At 44.3% G+C, this 17,856-nt stretch overlaps 1 protein-coding gene across 6 annotated transcripts in view; it reads right to left on the bottom strand.

Moving 5' to 3' along the window:
• AGAP3 (ArfGAP with GTPase domain, ankyrin repeat and PH domain 3) overlaps positions 1–17,856 on the bottom strand; it is a 1,746,798-nt gene that overhangs the window by 362,531 nt on the left and 1,366,411 nt on the right. For all 6 annotated transcript variants that reach the window (XM_069646010.1, XM_069646012.1, XM_069646011.1 and 3 more), the window contains one exon: positions 2,272–2,440. In XM_069646010.1, the coding sequence (XP_069502111.1) occupies positions 2,272–2,440 (169 nt within the window). The remainder of the gene's footprint in view (positions 1–2,271; positions 2,441–17,856) is intronic.

Genomic DNA, 17,856 nt, shown 5'->3' with positions numbered 1-17,856 from the left:
GGGTGAACCCAGTGCAGCAGCCGCAGCAGCTGTCACTGGCTCTCCAGGAAAGTTAGGAGTTGGTCTTCATATTTATTTAACATTTATAGAGCACACCAAAACCGTGGCTATCTGGGCGCTGGAAAACAGGTAATACGGTACAGTCAATAATAAAAACATACGTTTGGCATATATCATGTAGAAACATATTTACAGACATAGGATAATTTACAAATGCATAGGATTTGTAATTATAGTAATCAATGATATTTAGTGTGCAATCTAAGGCATATTGTATAGTGAGCATACTGTAGGCATTGAGGCAACGAAGGCTGCACATTGTAGGTGAAGAACCAGGCCTTGAGTTTTCTACGAAATGATTTGTGGGAGGGGTCGGCTCTGATGTCTAGAGGTAGGGCATTCCAGCCTTTGGCTGTCACAGCTGGGAATCTGCGCCTTGGTTGTTTTGAATTTTGGAACCGTGCCGTTGCATGTTAAGAAGAAGAGTTTCGAGAACATTGACAACATGGTGCAGTTTTTTCTGTGGGAGAACAAGCAGCTGCACCTAAAGCTTTGGAAGTTGAAGCTCCCTTGTGAGAGAGGTGGTCTGGGTGTTCCCGATTTCACGATGTACCACCTACCGTTTTCTGCAGTCCACTTGCGTCCATTCCTTGATGTGTCACCTAAAGAGTGGGTGAGGGCAGAGTCCGGGCTGGACACACCTCTGGCCCCTGAAGCTCTCTTGACATCCACAAATATGAGGGGATATGTAGCTTCAGAACAGACTGATTTTCTAAGGAGGGCGTGGTGTAAATAGGAGGACTTGACGGTGGGGCAAAATTCCATACAGGCTGGGTCTTCTATCTGGCCGAACAAGAGTGTGTGCGAATTGATGAAAGCCTTTGCTTTGGCCTCACTGGTTTTTGTGTGGGGTACAGTGGGTTAGGGACCTGTTTGCGAACAAAAAATGGGTCCCTTTTCACACATTATCGACAGCGATGGATCTCTGGGACTGCACCTATAGTGAATACCATAAGTTGAGGACTGCAGTTGGTGGGGTGGACGTGGAGGAGGATGATGTTCTCAGAACACAGTTGATGAGCCTGAAAGTTAAAGGTCATTATGCATCGAACATGTCTAAGTTCTTGATGGCCTATAGGTGTGAAGGTGAGGTCATTCTGGCAGGAGGTCACTGTGACTATGAACCAAGTCTTACTGACAGACCTTGATTTTGATTTTCAAAATGTGATTTTGGGGGAGGTTGTTCTTTTAGGAGATTTGAGTTATCCACAAAGCTGTTTGTTTTTTAGAGCTGCCCTGTCTGCTAAGAAAGTAATTCTGAGAGATTGGAAAAGGAGTTGGTTTTCCCTCCAAGTCAGCTTGGATTGAGGACCTGCGCAAAATGTCTCTGTTGGAGAGGGGGATTTTATGTAAGCAGAAGAACATGAATTTGTATGAGGGAATCTGGGGGAGGTTTTTGGAACTGTTTTGACTCCTGGACCCGTGCTCTGTTCTCCCTGTTTGTATTGTTTTATTGTAAATAAGTTAATAAACATGTGAATTCAAGGATTTATGATATATCAGCCTACGCACGATGCACCTTTTTTCTTGATACAATGTGTTGTCTCTGCGAGCGGACTCTGGGGAATTTACTCCATTTCCTTTTTTTGGTTCCACTGATAGTACAGTATGAAAAAAAAATAAAAATTAAAAAAGACAAACTGCAGGAATAAATAATGATGAACCATGTTGGAACACATTGAAAACAATAATGGAGAAATTAATTGATTCCTGGGACCCATCTGATTTAAGGAACACCCAGCTGATGGGGTGCACACCAGATTCGAACTGTGGTCCCCAATCTACCACAGGTGCGTCAGGTAGGCCAACCCCATATACACCGCTGTTACAGAGTGTGACGGGTGCCGAATGCCTATATTTGTGCAAGAGGCCCATGCCTAACTCTCCTCCATGCCGAATGCTTGTGAGCTGGGCGAGCGCATGACGATGCATGGTACATCAACACACATTGAAGGCCAGGAACTGACCACGGGTAAATGCTGTGTCACACTGTGCAGAACGTATTAGAGATATATTGGTATACAAATACTGGGTGGTGTGTATTGGAAAGATGGCTTATTTGGCTGATTAAACGTCGCTCTCAAATGCAGCATAAACCGAATATAAGCAGACAGTGATCTCCCTCACCCCTCTATTAGCTTGGAGTAGCGTAACTAAACAGGCGCCACTCCCTCTTACACGTGTTCGCTGCATGGATTTTGTAAATCTCACCTGTGTTGGCCTGGAGCTGGGTGACGCTCTTCTCTTTTAGGAGGCCGTTGGTTTTGGGGCTGACACTTGGCGCGCCGCCGGCAGTGGCTCGCGGCATCCTCTTCCCGGGCACCTTCACTGTGGTCCGGAGCAGGTCGATCTCTTTCCCATGGATGTTCTGCATGTAGTCCTAGGAAGAAAGAGCAGACCGGGGATGTCGTCAATAAACCATTGTCAGACTTCAGGCTAGCAGACACTCTCCACAAACCTGAGTTCACACGCTTTCAGTGTGTGTACGCGTACTCCAACACAGCCACCCAGAGCCGAAGCACATGGCGCACCTCAGTTTTAACATGCAGCACCTTCAACCGATTTTAGGTTTGTGACCCAGACCCCAGGGACGTAATTTCACCAAAATGCCAGGGGTAGCGAAGTGACATCACACGACCGTTGACCTCTGATGACATCACAGGAAATGATGTCATTGACCCCACCCTGAAGTGATATCACGGGAAGCGATGCAACACAACCTTTCACCCCTTGACAAAACAGGAAGTGGCATCACATAGCATTGTTCCGAAGTACACTACGAAAAATATGGTTACAATATCACTATAATGTGGTCTTCAAACTGTGGGATGCGCCCCCCCCAGGGGGCGCGGCCGCATCCCATGGGGGGAGCGAGAGGCCAGCATGAAATGGAAGAAAACATTTTTTTTTAGATTCGAGGAAATGGGCAGGGGCAGCTCACATGGTCAGACTGGACCATAAAAAGGCTTTAGGCACCAATGAAAAAGTGGCCAGCAGTTGCAAATGGATATTCAGTCCTTTAGTCACAGACTGTTTGAATAGTACCCAAGGGGGTGTTTTTGTTGAAATGTAAACAAATTGTGATATTTAAAGAATATTTATTCAGCAACAATGGTCAAAAACTACTAGCTGCATAGTGAAGTAACTCCTCAAACTGGCCCACATTGGCCAAAAAAAAGTGGCCCATTTTGCCTGTCCTACACTAGTATTTTGCATTTTTGGTACGGTCATCGCCTTATTGCCCTATAGGCCAGTCCAAGCCTGGCGGCTCATCCATAATGGGTGAGGGGGCGTCCACCCACTGGCCCCCTAACCCATTATGGAGAGCTGAGGAGCCAGCCCAGTGAAACACTGAGCACTCCCTCAGCTGCTTTTTCCAGCTGAGGGAGTGCTCCTGGGCTGGCTGAACTGTCAAAGGGAAACACTGTTTTCCTTTGACAGTTCAGTTCCCCAGCCGCACATGATCACTGAACCATGAAACGCTGGGGGCGTTTTGCTTCGCCAGCCTTGCATAGCTCCTTGTAAATGCTGGCTGGGGCACTGCATGTATGTATGTGCAAGGGGGTGCTCCTGCACCTCCTCGCACATATGGGCAGAGCAACCTGGAGCGGGGCATTTTAGCAACCACGCGCAGGCCCCTGCAGAAAGTATGTTTATGGTGCTTTATTTTTTATTTAAATATGTGTATGGATGCGTGTATGATTGTGTTATGGGACTGTGGTGGGAGCAGGATGGGCGGGAGCACTGGGATCGTGGTGGGAGCAGGGTGGGGAGAGCCCAGGGAGTAGGGTGCGTTGACTGTGCGCAAAAGTTCATCTGGCACATTTGGGGGGGCCCAGCCTGCCCAAAATTTGCTCAGGGGTGGGGGCCCAAACGTTTGATGACCACTGCTATAATGTGATATACATTCCATACAAGAATGGATCACCAAATCTACCGTTAATATCAGTGTGTATAGGCCCATAATTACTGTGAATGTAAGCAGACGTCCAAGGCCAAATGATAATGTGTTTTTATAGAACACTTACACATAAGCCCTTTCTATAGAACACATATACATACAATATCACCCAACCTGTGTTGGTACTCATTTACTGACCTCAGAGGGATGAAAAGCTGAGTTGAGGTGTTTAAGAAAAGACTAAATCAGCGACTCAACCCCTGAAGTCTGCCTGAAATAAACCTTTAATGAGTGTAGCAATTATTGTATAGAATTCCAGAAAGACAAATTATTTGTTATTCCTATACTTTCTTACTTAGGGTCACTGCTCAAACTGTTACACTTGTGGAACCCCCTGTTTTTTTAGAGTCCTGAGCAAGAAAGCCAGCCACTCCAGAAACAAAGAGCCACATGGGGCTGACCAAAGCCAAGTAGCTTATATTTTTTTTTAAAGTCTTTTTTTGACGCAGTGGCCAATTGGAGAGACATTTGGTGGGACTGCCTAGAATTACTAAACTTCTGGACAGAGGTAAAGTCCCAAATGCAAGGAATGTTTAAGGGCGCAGAGACGCTAGGCGAAGAGGTATGGATGTGTGGCATGTGGAATCCCCGAGACAGGACATTAACAAAGACACAGAAGAGAAACTTCATGGAATTACTCACGGCAGCGTGGCTAGCAATAGCACAAAAATGGAAACAGAAGACACCCCCATCCAACCAGGAGTGGTTACAGAGAATATGGGCATTTGTGGCGATGGAAAGAATCACATATTACATACAAGAGGCCCGGCAAAAATTTGGAACAGACTGGGGAGAGGCGATAGACTACCTACAAATTGACTATATGATGCAGTGGTGCCCACATAAAATCCGCATTCTGGACATGTTTACAGGATGAGACAGAACACGAAGAGTGGAAGCAGAAGGAACATTAAGGTCAGCACACCCGGTGATGGGGGGGGAGGGTGGCAGGGATAATGTTGAAATCCCGAAGTTCATGTTTAAAGAAATACCAATAAAAACATAACATTAAAAAAAGGCTTTTTATGTTAAAGGGGTACCAAGGGAGACCTCAAGGGTCACAGCTGCGACCCCTAGCGACCTCCCAAATGACATCCATGCCAGACCCACAACGCAGTCTAAGGATGTGCAGGAGCATATCCGGTTAACTCGGGAATCCATCCTTCAAAAGCAGATGAAATCAGTAGCCTTAACTTGGCTACACGCAACGCGTGCTCTTCCAATGACTGAGAATGGCAAAAACTGCAGAAGCCATCTTATATCAAAAAGGTTATCACTTCTTGTTGGTATTGTTACTGTAGTGAAGCTAAACAAACCTATGCCATTGAATCTCCATTATGCACTACAGCCCCCTCATATTCCAGCAAGGACACCCATACACATCTTAGCCAAAGCACACCCACCCTTACCCTGCAGCACCTGTTGCTATTCCAGTACTGGGATCCACAGGCAACACACACTGTGAATCCATAAGCATTGCATGATATTTCAATCCTGGGATGAACGCAGAGGTCTGCAACGCACCTCAAATCTGACCTACAGCACCCCCTATTCTTCTAGTATCGAAACTCATACCTAGGTCAGCATGCTCCTCAATCTTGACTATGCCGCATCTGCGCTCCCACTCAAAGCACCACACTAGTCTAGTACTGGGAACCACAAGCACCTCGGTTTATTCAACTCCTAACTGGCATGCACAGCTCTAAGCTATTTCAGCACTGGGCACGCACAAAGCTCTGCCAATGCACTTCAGCCCTTATTTATTCCACCCCTTGATGCTGCAAAATTGCAGCTGTGTCAGAGGGCCTCTATTTCAGCCTGCAACATACCAAACAGGGAGCTACTAGCTGCTCAGTCAATGCACATCAAATGTTAATAATGACGTGCAGGACCCCACAGTGTTCTGCCAATGCACCTCAACCCTGTTCTCTTCCATGCCCTGCTATGTCAGCAGTGGGCCGCAAACACAGTTATGGCAATGCACCTATTTCTGACATGCAGCAATCACTAGAAACTGGACGCATCTCTGACAAAGCCTGGCAATCTATTTTCGCACAAATGCATTGCTATTCCCTTAGTGAACTCTCACTGCTCTTTCAAAGAAACTCAATCCTGTACTTGATCCCCAAAGCAATTCAATTCCGACGCCCCAAACACAGTGCTGCCATTACAACTTCCTCATGCATTGCAGCAAGCTGGGTGGAAGGGGAAAAAAAGCTAGTGGTACTCTGACTGCATTCAAAAGGAGGGAGAGGGATGGTCGGGAGGGCAGGGGTGAGGGGGAGCCTTTGTTGAATGAGAGGTGACCAAGATCACAAACTTTGGCTCAAATAGTAGTATTTCAAGCTCTACAGTAATAATGTCTTTCTTATAAAGTTTACTTACAAAAAAACAAATTGCATAATAAAGCCACATGACAGCATTTAAACCCCTATAGCAACATGTTAAGCCAAAGAATATCATTGTGGCTTTAATTTTCACATCCAGAATGGTAAACTAGACGCCTCAGAATGCAAGATAATGACAACCTGAAAAATCTAGTTAACCCTATGGTACTTAAAGTGATTTAAGACATGTAATACAAGAAGTTGTGTAACAAACATTGATAGAGATTCTTTGTCACAAACTTCCAGTACATAGTTATTGTTGGGGTGGTCAGGAAGGGTCTCCATGATTACAAAGAATATGTTGCATGAACCGTATTGCTCACAGGGGGTGGCAGTGTGTTGGGCGCCCTGTTGCAATTTCATAAGTAACTAAGTGTAGTTAATTATGGATGGGATATGTTACTTAGTGTTCCTGTTGGTCTAGAAATGGATACATATTAGCGTGCATGCATGTAGACAGATAAAATGTTAAACCCACCAAATGTAAAACACACATGTACAATAATACGAATACATGGGGAGTTCATGAATCCCTATGCAAAATGTACTTTGACTTTTAAACTGACTTTGCCAGGTTTTCAAAAGTCAGGTGACTTGAATAACTTCAACCTTTGTGGTCAGTAAAGCTGTAGAAAATAGCCATGTGTTTTTATGGTCTGTTAAGTATCGTCGATAGTAGATGTAAACTCCTGATGCCTGACAAAAGGAGTTTCATTATTTGTTTTGGTCAGTAGTAAAACACAGGGTAAGCCAGTGCCTAAGGCTATTCAGGAGTTTCAATTGTGCAGTGAAGTGGGAGTTTTCTAGATTGGAAAGTTTCAATGGAACAGTGACCTAGGGAATTACATAGCATCACTAACTCAAAGAGAAATCATTCACCCAGCTTTCCTCATATTGGGGGAATATTCATGTGAGTCATATGCAAATCAAGAGTTAGGGATTAAACGGTTTATGCCAGTTATTGCTAGTAATGAATTATGTTTCAATACCAATGTTTAACAATGTGCTGATGTCATGATCTACTATGGACAAATACTAAGAGGGGTGTTTCGTGCACGTCATAAAAGTGGTCTGCGGACGCCATATTGGTTAACGGTCCATTTGCTCCCCGGAGATGTGGTGCTGTGGCCAGGCTGTACAGGATGACTTGACAGAGCACCACATTGTAGCACCTCGGGTTCACATGAGTGCACATTCGTGATGTAAAGCAAGTGGGAAATAGTGGTAAAAAAGGGTTTTTGATGAGTTGACTTGGAATGGGGGTGTGAAATTAGTTGAGGTTACAGGGATTGGAAAAGTGAATGTTTTGACAAAGTGATTGAATGGTTTTGTGTTGCGAGTCCTTTGTATATATTTCATTACCAAGTTTATTATTTTAGAGGCATGAGGTGATATCTTACCCTATGTGGCCATTGTGAGGTTTGTCCTGATACCCTTTAGTTTGACTGTCTGGTTGACTGGAGTCCTCGCCTAAGGGTGGGGTGATAGCTTATGGTAAGTCCAACCGTAGATATCTTTCTGAAATAGGCTCTTGGCATTCCCATGCATTAGCTGTGCGGGCGGAACCCTTGCCTCAGTCTTCTTGGTTTGTCAAAGTAGGGAAGGGGAAGCTTCCTGTAATCCAGAAAAGACAATCTTGTAGTAGAGAAGGTTGTACTAGCAAAAGAGAGCAGCAGTAGTGGAAAGCATTGCCACCTCCTATGCTAGAGTGGTGGGGATATCTCGGAAATATTGGCCACAAGTGCTTTTGATAAGATATTGGCTTTTGTGTAAAATTGAGAAGTAGACTTGAAGTAAGTAGCTGAGTGAGGTAATTGTGGTGTAGAGTACAATGAATGAGTGTGAAGTACAAAAAAGGAATTGGTTAAGGGTAAAAAGGGAGTTTTTGAGTACAACTTTTTTTTGTGCCAAGTGTTCGGCACGGAATCAGATTTTTTGTTAAACTTTTTTTGATAACTTGGGTTGGTGTATGGAGATTCTGTTGAATAGAGAATGGTTACGGGAGATTAAGGGGAAAACGATAAATTCTTGGCCTATTGAGGGAACCTATGATACAGGGATATTGGAGAACCTGCATACCTTTTTAACTACAAAGCTCAAGGGCTCGAAGTTGGAGAAGCGATTAAACATCTTGGAATTATGGAGGATGTATGAAAAAGGTGGGAAGGGCCATAATGTTGAAATTATGGGGAGTGAAAAAGGAGGGTACCGGAATTCCTTCTGCACTGCCCCCATATGGGTGCTATCCTTTATCATCCACAGAGGGGTACACAGGCCCAGAGTTTGTACCATAATTTTCCTCAGCAGCTACTCCAGTGGTTGCGAGACAGACACGTGCAACGCCTCCATCAGTTACGATTTCTAAGAACTTGGATTTTGAGGAAAGGGGAAGGATAACTCCTTCAATGGTTAGCGCTACACAGAGGTTGAAAACAGAGAGCGGGACGGGGAGAACTCCCCGACTGCTAGATTAGCAGATAGATTAAGGGTGGAGAAGCGAGAAAGAGTGAGGCCGGTAGTCAGAAGAGCGTAGAAAGGATTGAAACAGAGAAAGAAGAGGTTGTGCCTTTTCCTGCTAGGATAGAGGAAAGGCTACGAAGAGTGGTAGATGTGCAAGAATGGGAAAAAATGAATGAAGCGCTAAGGCTTGCGAAGAAAGAGGTAGTGCTGCTACAACTGCAAAGAGATGAAGAGCAGGAGCAAGTGAGAAGACAGGTAAGTGATTTAGAAGAAGGAAAGTAGGCAGGTTCTTATTAGATTGGGCAACTCAGTAATCAGAACATCAGGGTTCTGCCACAGGTACAAGGGCTGAGCAGGCAGGATGGGAGACAGCACCCTCTGGTAGTGCCTATTATGCTTGGATGCCTGTAGAAGGGTCAGGGGATGTAGTAGCTGGAGTAGACAATGAAGGAGAGGAATGGGATGTTGAGCAGGGAGAGCATACTGCCGGTGCCATTTTGGCCATAGGGGACATGAAGAGCTTATTAACTGCTCTAATGGGGGGGGGCGGTCAGACGAGCTTTGAAAGAGATCAGGGTATCCAGGACTTCAGTTGGATACAAATACCCATGATGGAGCAGCTTTTAATAATCTTAGGGCACAGGTATGGGGGGCCGTGCAGATTATGTATCCCGATACACCTGATATCAATTACATTTTAGCCAAGACGGTGAAATTGGAGTATGATCCTGCTGAACACATCCAGTTGTTTCAGGAGATGTGGAGGGCAGAAACGGGAGAAGCATGGGACAAGAATGTGCCTATTTGTTACCACATGCTGAAGAAAGGACTTCCCAAAGAAGTCCAGCATGATTTACATAAAGTGGTAAGGATGGAGGCCAACAGTGGCTTGAGATTCCTGAACAGATTGTGAATTTCTGCAAACGAAAATAAGAAAAAGAGAGGGAGAGTGTAGAGTAGGCACAAAAAACAGAGGCTAAGCTTGTTTGAAAGAAATTGGGGAAGATTTGTCAAGAAGGGTCAGTAATCACGAATTCTATGGAGGGACAGCAGGAGCTATCGGGACAACAGGGAAACAGTAAACCGTGTATGACACAGGGGTGGATGGACGGCTATAACCCCGGTCTAAGATCGATGTGACGGTTTTCGAGGGGCAGGGGTGGGTTGGCACGGAGAAGTGGACCATTTGGCGGGTTCTGAGGAAAGGGTCCCCGGTTTAATGGGCCAACAGGAAATAATTATGGAGGATTCTTTTGGCATTCAGTGTTTGTCATGTGGGAGGCTGGGACACAGTGTTGCGAGATTGTTGTGGTGGATAACAGTATTTCAACAGGAGAGCTCAAAAGATGCAGGCCCGCCCCTGCCATATGCCCCGGGCTCTGTGCAATAGCAGCAGGCATGGGTTGAACAGAACCCAGCGGCTGGGGCTGCACAGACCTTCGGAATCCCACTGACAAAGCCAGCATAAGCATCGGCACAAACATGAGAAAAGAATCGTTTAGCCTAAGGAACAATTGCGCACTACACTGGAGCGAGTGTTTTTGGGGGAAATTCTTTTTCTCTCCCAGGTGCTAATATGTACCAGTAGTAGAATAGCCTGCAGGGGTCTCTGATGTGTCAATTTGTGTCCATTACCACCAGTCCGGAAGACGAACCCCGGATAGGTGTGCAGGTAGATGACCAAATGTTCTAATTTATGGTTGACACACGGCCTACAAAATCTTGCATCAAGGAATGTGAGTTCCCCCTGCCAGGCAAAATGATGAAACACAGGGATTCTCTGGGGCTATTCTTCCTTATACTGTAGATCTTCATATCAAGGTGGGTAATCAAAATGTATCAGCCCCTTTGTTGTATTTGAACTGGGGTGTCCGACCCAGCCCTTTGAGACGAGGTAGCAATACTTTGAGATGGATGGAGATGCAGAATATACTCAAAAATTAATAACCAAACTAACTCAGGAAGTTGGCAAAGTGTAACTGTTTTAATATCAATTATCTAAAACGGGGAGTTACAATGAACATCAACAAATTCGCTCGATATTCACACTCAATGCACTCAATGCATGCCATGAAAAAAAACATTTATACTAAGAACTCGTCATCATTGATGTCAACCTACGTTGCAAACTACAAAAACCTACTTGGGAAGGTGATAGGCTTAGGCTTAACAGGAACAACTAGGTATACATTCCATACTTGTTGGGAAGGTGATTGGGTCTCTAACATCAGGTGGGGCAACTAAGCCCTCCTCTAGTACAAGTTTCTACAAAACTCAAATATACGACATCCCATTCGTTAAAAAAACTATCGGGCTGTCTATTATGTGGCCCTCTATAATTGGTTGGCACCCTTGTACCCCTCTGTAATATTCCACCTATGCAAGCAGCACGCAGGCTAACATCCGGGTGCTGGTGGGCTGGTCATAACCATAGCTTCCCACCAATTAGCCTGTTCATCTATCATCACCCTTGCAGTCTGCCAGTTAATTAAGATTTGAACTTAGCAATGGAAATGTTCTCTGAGCTTGAGAATATGAGGGAGTATAGGCATACCCGGTCTTCTTGGTTTCGATACAGCTCATCCTAGTGTCTATTTTCATCTGACCGCGTGACTGCAGACCATGTTTTTGAGTCTTTCTGCATTTAAAAAACTATCAAATGATGAACCTCTAATGTTGTACATGTTCTCACTCGTCACCTAAAACAGGAGTTTAGTTCTTATTCTGTAACCACTGTGCAAACATTCAGGCCCAAGGCGGTCATGGCTTCTTGGTGTTGAGCCAGCCAAGCCGTTCTTTGGTTCACCTCCATGGTTAAGTTTTCTGATTTTTAACTGCGACACACTGTAGAATCATCTATAATTCATAAGTTTCCTATGCATATACATTGGCACATCGCCACAATCTATTCACTACATAGCTAGCCTTTAAGAATACTTTGTCTACTTGCGTTACTGCATCTGTACAATTCTAAAAACGACTTGATATCTTCTTCATTATTTCTGTACCATGAACATCAGCATCTCGAGCCTGATATGTTGTTCATCTTTGGCACCTCCTCCTTAGAATACCTATAGTGTTTATATTCTCTTGTCTCTGCTTCTGCTCTGGGTGCATCAGCTCATCTCTTTATGACATCACCAGTCTTCTCTTTTGCTCAGTTTTCACACTTCTTCCGGGATTTCATTCAAATGACCATCATATTGTCGTGAATGCATATATGGCTTTCTCAATGGGAATCTTACTTCCAGGATTCTCTTTGGTATAGGTATTCTCACTGGCATTGCGCGTGTCTCACCCTCTGGCTCCCAACATATAGGCAACATGGGGGAGGAGCTTTGGGTTGGGGTACTTGGCTCCACCTCTACATATTATACAGCAACCCCAGTGAATCTTTTGGGAAGGGACATCCTAAGCAAGTTGCAGATGTCGGTTTGCTTGGAAAGAGAAGGTTATAGTATACTCAACCCCAGGGTTGTATCTGGTATGGGAAGCAGTGCGGTTTCAGACCCATTTTAGTGACACCACTATTAGGGGGGTTCCAGTGCATGCAGCATTGTTTCTTTATGGGGTAATGGTTTTGTTGAGTTGAGTCCCAGGGATCAGAAATCAGGCCTGGTGGGTATCATTTGAGGTCTTATTTCGGCCTGATGTGCCACAGGAAGTAACTCCAGGCGGCATTGTTACCATTCACCTAGAGGCCACAGTGAAGAACAGGCTGGTTCTCTCAGGCACAGATTAGTAAGGCATATAATGGCACACAGTTCTGTGCATTGAACCGACCTTGTTAAGTGACGTGTCCCATGAGTAATTGTTCAAAGACACTGAAGAGATGGTCTTTGAAATGGGGGCACCTTGCCAGATATCGATAGAGCAAAGGGAAGTACCACAGACCATGCTAATCGTTAAAAATACATCGCCATTTTGGAAGGTGGATTTGGGAAAAGTGCCAGACCATTTGTAGACCAGAAATCCTCATGATGTGGGGCTACTAAAGAGTGTTGAAGTGGTGAGAATAAAACTGAAAACTGGAGCGATATTACCATGGATTAAGCAGTACCCCATGTCTGAGGAAGCAGACAAAGGGATTTATGAGACCATTATGGCATTGTTAAAGCAAGGCATCATACAACCTTCGGTGTCACCTAGGAATACAGATATCTATCCTGTGAAGAAAACAAGGGGTTTCAGTTGGAGGATGGTCCAGGATATACACCCCCTCAATATTTTTGAAGAGGAATTTCCGATGGTGCTGAATCCTGCCACCATTCTCTGTAACATCCCCACTGAGTTGACCAACTTCACAGTAAATGGTTTAAAAAATGAATTTATCTCTGTTCCCCTACACCCTGATTCTCAGTACCTCATGCCATTTACATATCCTGGTTAGAGATTATCAGGGTTGCCCCTGGGGTACTGCGAACCTCTGTGTTTTTAACAGGGTGGTTCAGATGGATTTGGGGAATTTACATGTGTCAGTACTGATAGGTGAGAGGCATACAGGTGTAGCTGTCGTAGCTCTTGTGGACGGGGAGTACTGGGTCAGACTGAAAAGACAGTTGCCATCTCATTACTCTGCACAAGCTGCGGAACTGGCGACACTTATAGAGGCGCTAGAAATGAGTAAGGGGAAGACAGGCCCTGTTTATTCGGACTCCACATACGTCACCTCCACCGTCTGGTTCTGGGGTTATAGGTTATCAAGATGGCATAGAAGAGTGTTTAGGAGGTCGGACGTGTCCGCTGTCCAGCATGCTGCACTGCTCTTCTGGCTAATTAAAGCGTTAACCTTGCCAGCAGAGTCTAGGAAGGTGAGCTGCCCATACTAACCGCACTAATTCAATAGCTCTCGGAAATGATGCCACAGACAAGGCGGCTAAGGAAGCAGCATATTTTCCTTTCACAGATTCCCTGAAAATGGAAACTGTGTCTCAACAGGTACAGTTACCAGCCCTGTACACCACATTCCTGGTACTCCAGATAATAGAAATGCAAGGCAAAGCCTTAGAGAAGAACATGAGCTCTGCAAAAAAAGATGATGTGTTCTGTGACCCACAGATTTGCTTTGGAGGTCACAGAGACAAGAGGTGACAGGGAAAGTAGTAATGCCTGTAGAGCTACTTCTTTTGGCTCTAGCACAACTACATTGCTCGTCGCATATTTCACTGACAAATCACAATAGAGCTCCAGGAGGACTGTTTCATCCCTAACCTACAAGAACAAGTAAGTAAATTCATATGGATCTTAGGGCTTAGGCTGCATACATCCCTCTCATCTACACGTATGACATCAGATGCCCACAAGACCGCAGTAGTCCTAGGAGAGGAGTTTAGGGAATACCTTAGGGCGTTAACAAAACGTGTTAAGATTATATCTTGACAGGTTGTGTCTTGTCACCAACAGACAACAGGAGAAAGCGGCGAGACTACCGACAATCAGCACAAGACACAACTTCTCCCCGGGGACCTCATCTATATCCGCACCTTCGTGCATCACTGGAATGAGCAGCGTTTCCATGGGCCACATAGAGTAATCTATGGAACACTGACTGCTGTGAAGGTGGAGGGCAACAAGAGTTGGATCCACCTAGGGGTTACTCGAAGGGATACTGGAAGCCCTCTACCTGCATAGGAGCAGGAGCAGGCACAGAAGATAAGTACACCCTAAGGATTCACTGTTTGTGTCGGTGTAAACTGGGGTGCGAACAGAGATCTGGAATTTAAATACTTTTTGTATAGGAAAAAGAACGTCTAAGATTGTAAATTGTGTGAAAATAAATGTTTTTGTGGTTTACAGGGTCCTTGGGTCATCCTGCCAGAAGATGACAACTACTATAAAAAGGGGAAATTTAAAATTGTCTAGTTTTATGAATTCCTAGGAGAAAATGTTAAAAGTGTAAAGAAAGGTTGATGATAATCCTTTTAATAATGATGAATTAGATCCTACCATGTATGCACATGGGTGTTCAGTAGATAACATGTTATAGCAATATGAGGAAGGTGGCAAGAGAGAGATCTGTAAGATATTGCTATACCTGCTCTCATTCCCCATGTGTCTGGCGTTCCTAAATTATTTATCCCGAGTGAGGTAGAGGCGCAGATAGGCTATAGCTAGTGCACCTATGCCTGTGCATGGTTCGAGTGCAGTTTAAAGGGCAGTCAATTACGACATCAATCATACCAAGTGATGATGATTATTCAATTGCCGGCGTGTAGAACACAAAAGGATAAGGTGTTTTTAAAGAGTTCAATATACCTTGGAAGGAGCCATTTTGTGTATAAAAAAAATAATTAAAAAAAAAATCGATGGGAGCATGGGGTGAAGAGTTGTAGAGCTGGAGGAATAAGAGGAGTCTCAGAAGAATGGATGGAACAAATACATCAATAGTGTAGGACAGTATGGAGAAATAATTTGCAGTGGCTGACGTGCCTCAAAGAGCCAGAAAAAACTGTTAAGATACAGACACTGACCCACTTTTTCTGTGTTTTAAGGATGATGACACAGTGCCTGTTGGGAAAAATGGGAACTGCAGCAGCACACTTTATACCGCAGACCTGACTGGAGGTACGGCTGCTCTCCTAGACAACCTTTGGACCTGTGGACAGAATTCATACAGGCAGTTGCCTCCAGCATGGCGAGATGTGTGCAGTTTCTCTATCCTTCATTTTCCCGTCTTCGAGATCCCTGAAGAGCACCTGATTTTGGCCTGTTCAATGCCCAAAGTTACATCTGTGCCCCCTTTGTCCCCTCTTCCATTTGCGTCCTTTTAGCCGCCTTGTATGGACAAATTGAAGACTATGTTTGACGGCGAAATCACAAACAATTGCAACGCAGGAGACGTTCAAACTATCTTCCAGCAGCATCCTCACAGGCTTTAGCAGACATTCCTGATCGATATCGGCTGTTTAGCCACATCAAGATTTTCTTTGCATCACTCCTGGCACTGAGCGTCCAAGCAGCGGGCAATGCCAAGTGGCTCCAGGTTGACAGACACAAACTACTCCTCTTCATAAACGCTTCCGAGTTAGCGTTGAGTGCCATTAGGGAAGAATTGAGGGCACTCTGGCTTATGACTCTGCAAAAGCTGTATATACTTGACCTCTTCACAGCAATGGAGTGCAGAGTATGCCAGAAAAACGGGAGTAACTGTTGCATGTTTGGGATTCCCAATGAAACTGAAAATGGGATGCTTACCAGAACTATTGCTGCCCTGAATAAACTGAAAGTGATCATGGAAACAGAGGCTGGGATTATCAACGAGTCATGAATTTACTCTTTTTTCTCGTGGGTGCCTTCTTGTTTGAACCTCGCTGCAAAAATCCTGTTACCTACCTTTGTCTTTTTTCTCAATCTATTTTGTTCTTGTCAATAAGTTGTACGTTGCTGCTCTACCGAGGTACCAACCGTTGCTGCCATGATCACTGAAACCGTGTCCAGGGCTAGGGCCACCACTACTTCATCCCATACAGGTACTCAAACCTAAGTTGTCTTGTGTCCGCCACCAAACTGGCATGCTTGTGTGTAGCAGTGGGTAGATTGCGGAAAGGTTTGGGGGCGGGTGAACAAGTTGGGGCTGTTCGGCTGAGAAGTATGCCCATACTGGGACAGGTATAGGGAATGACTGTAGGGTAGTTCACCAAGAAGATGATTATGGGTTGTTAGTTAATGTATTAGCTAAATGTTGGGGGGGTCAGAAAGGGTCCCCATGATTACAAAGAGTTTACCTGGCACGCACCGTATTGCTAACTGGAGGTGGTGGCGAGCTGGGTGCCATGTTGCAATTTCAGAGGTATCAAAGTGTAGTTAATTATGTCTGGGATATGTTACTTTATTGTTCCTGTTGGCCTAGAAATTGATACATATTAGCTTGCATGCACGTAGAAAGATAAAATGTTCTAGCGGAAATATGATTCAAACTGGGCTTCTATACTCTGACTCGGTATGCAAACATTTACTGGTTACTCCATATGTTTAAAATGTCTTCCATTACAGTACTCAAGAGTTTAAATCACTTGTGGGACACAATAACTCACGCAAAGCACTATTAGGATAATAATTCGATAACAAGGACTATTCCATTTGCCAACAGCGTAGCTTTATACAGGCTAAACAGCTGGAAAGAGTATTGCAAATTCATATTAGCTGGGGCTCGATACCTGCCCGTTTGTAAAGCTTGGTTAAAACTCACAAGTAAGTTCACAAATCACCAAAATGACTTATGTAGTCTAGCAACAAATTTCATGCAAGCTATACTTAATGATTAATCAGACTGAATCTAGTCAATGATAGCTTCTATCTTCTGAGGCCTCTCAAATGTTGACTGTTAATAAAATGACACTTTAATCAGATACTTGTATAAGTTATTATAGGCAAATGGTACCCCTCTCTCATGAAGAATTTGTTGTGGTAACTTAGACCTAGGAGACGCGCGAAATGACATGTTTGAACAAGATGTTTTATAAACAAATTAAAGAACAAACCTACTAGAGGCCCTATTTCTATAAAGAATTCACAAACATGCGATCCATCGGGACGTCTGAGAAAAAGAAAACCCTCCAAACATCAATTAGACTTGACCCATCTGAATTGAAGGCCAGTGGCAGTAAGTGGGAACACAATGGGAAAATCATTTTGTGTTTCTGTTAAAAATGCACTCTTTGGAAAAGAGATTTGAGGGGACATTATTTTTTTTTTAACTTATTACCACAGATGCAATATGAGAGAAAGAAAAGCAATGGGAAATTTGTTTTGCCACACCTAAAAAGAACAGGCAGGGCTTTGTTCTTGGGAACAAAGAGGCAATTTAGTTTTTCCCACCACACATACAAAGGAAATACAAGGCTTCACACTTCTGATTTATAATGAAGGGGATCAATGGGGAATTTCGTTTTGAACCCTGCACACTCACGTGGAAACAGGGTTTTGGGATGAATCCTTTTGGCAAATCTTTATGTCTATACCGGCTCAAAACACACTGAGAGGAGTTTG

The sequence above is a fragment of the Ambystoma mexicanum genome, chromosome 2p, assembly GCF_040938575.1.
Source record: "Ambystoma mexicanum isolate Mex_15411 chromosome 2p, UKY_AmexF1_1, whole genome shotgun sequence".
Taxonomy (NCBI): Eukaryota; Metazoa; Chordata; class Amphibia; order Caudata; family Ambystomatidae; genus Ambystoma; species Ambystoma mexicanum.
Note: the sequence above shows the minus strand (reverse complement) of the source record. Positions and strands in the feature narration are given on the sequence as shown.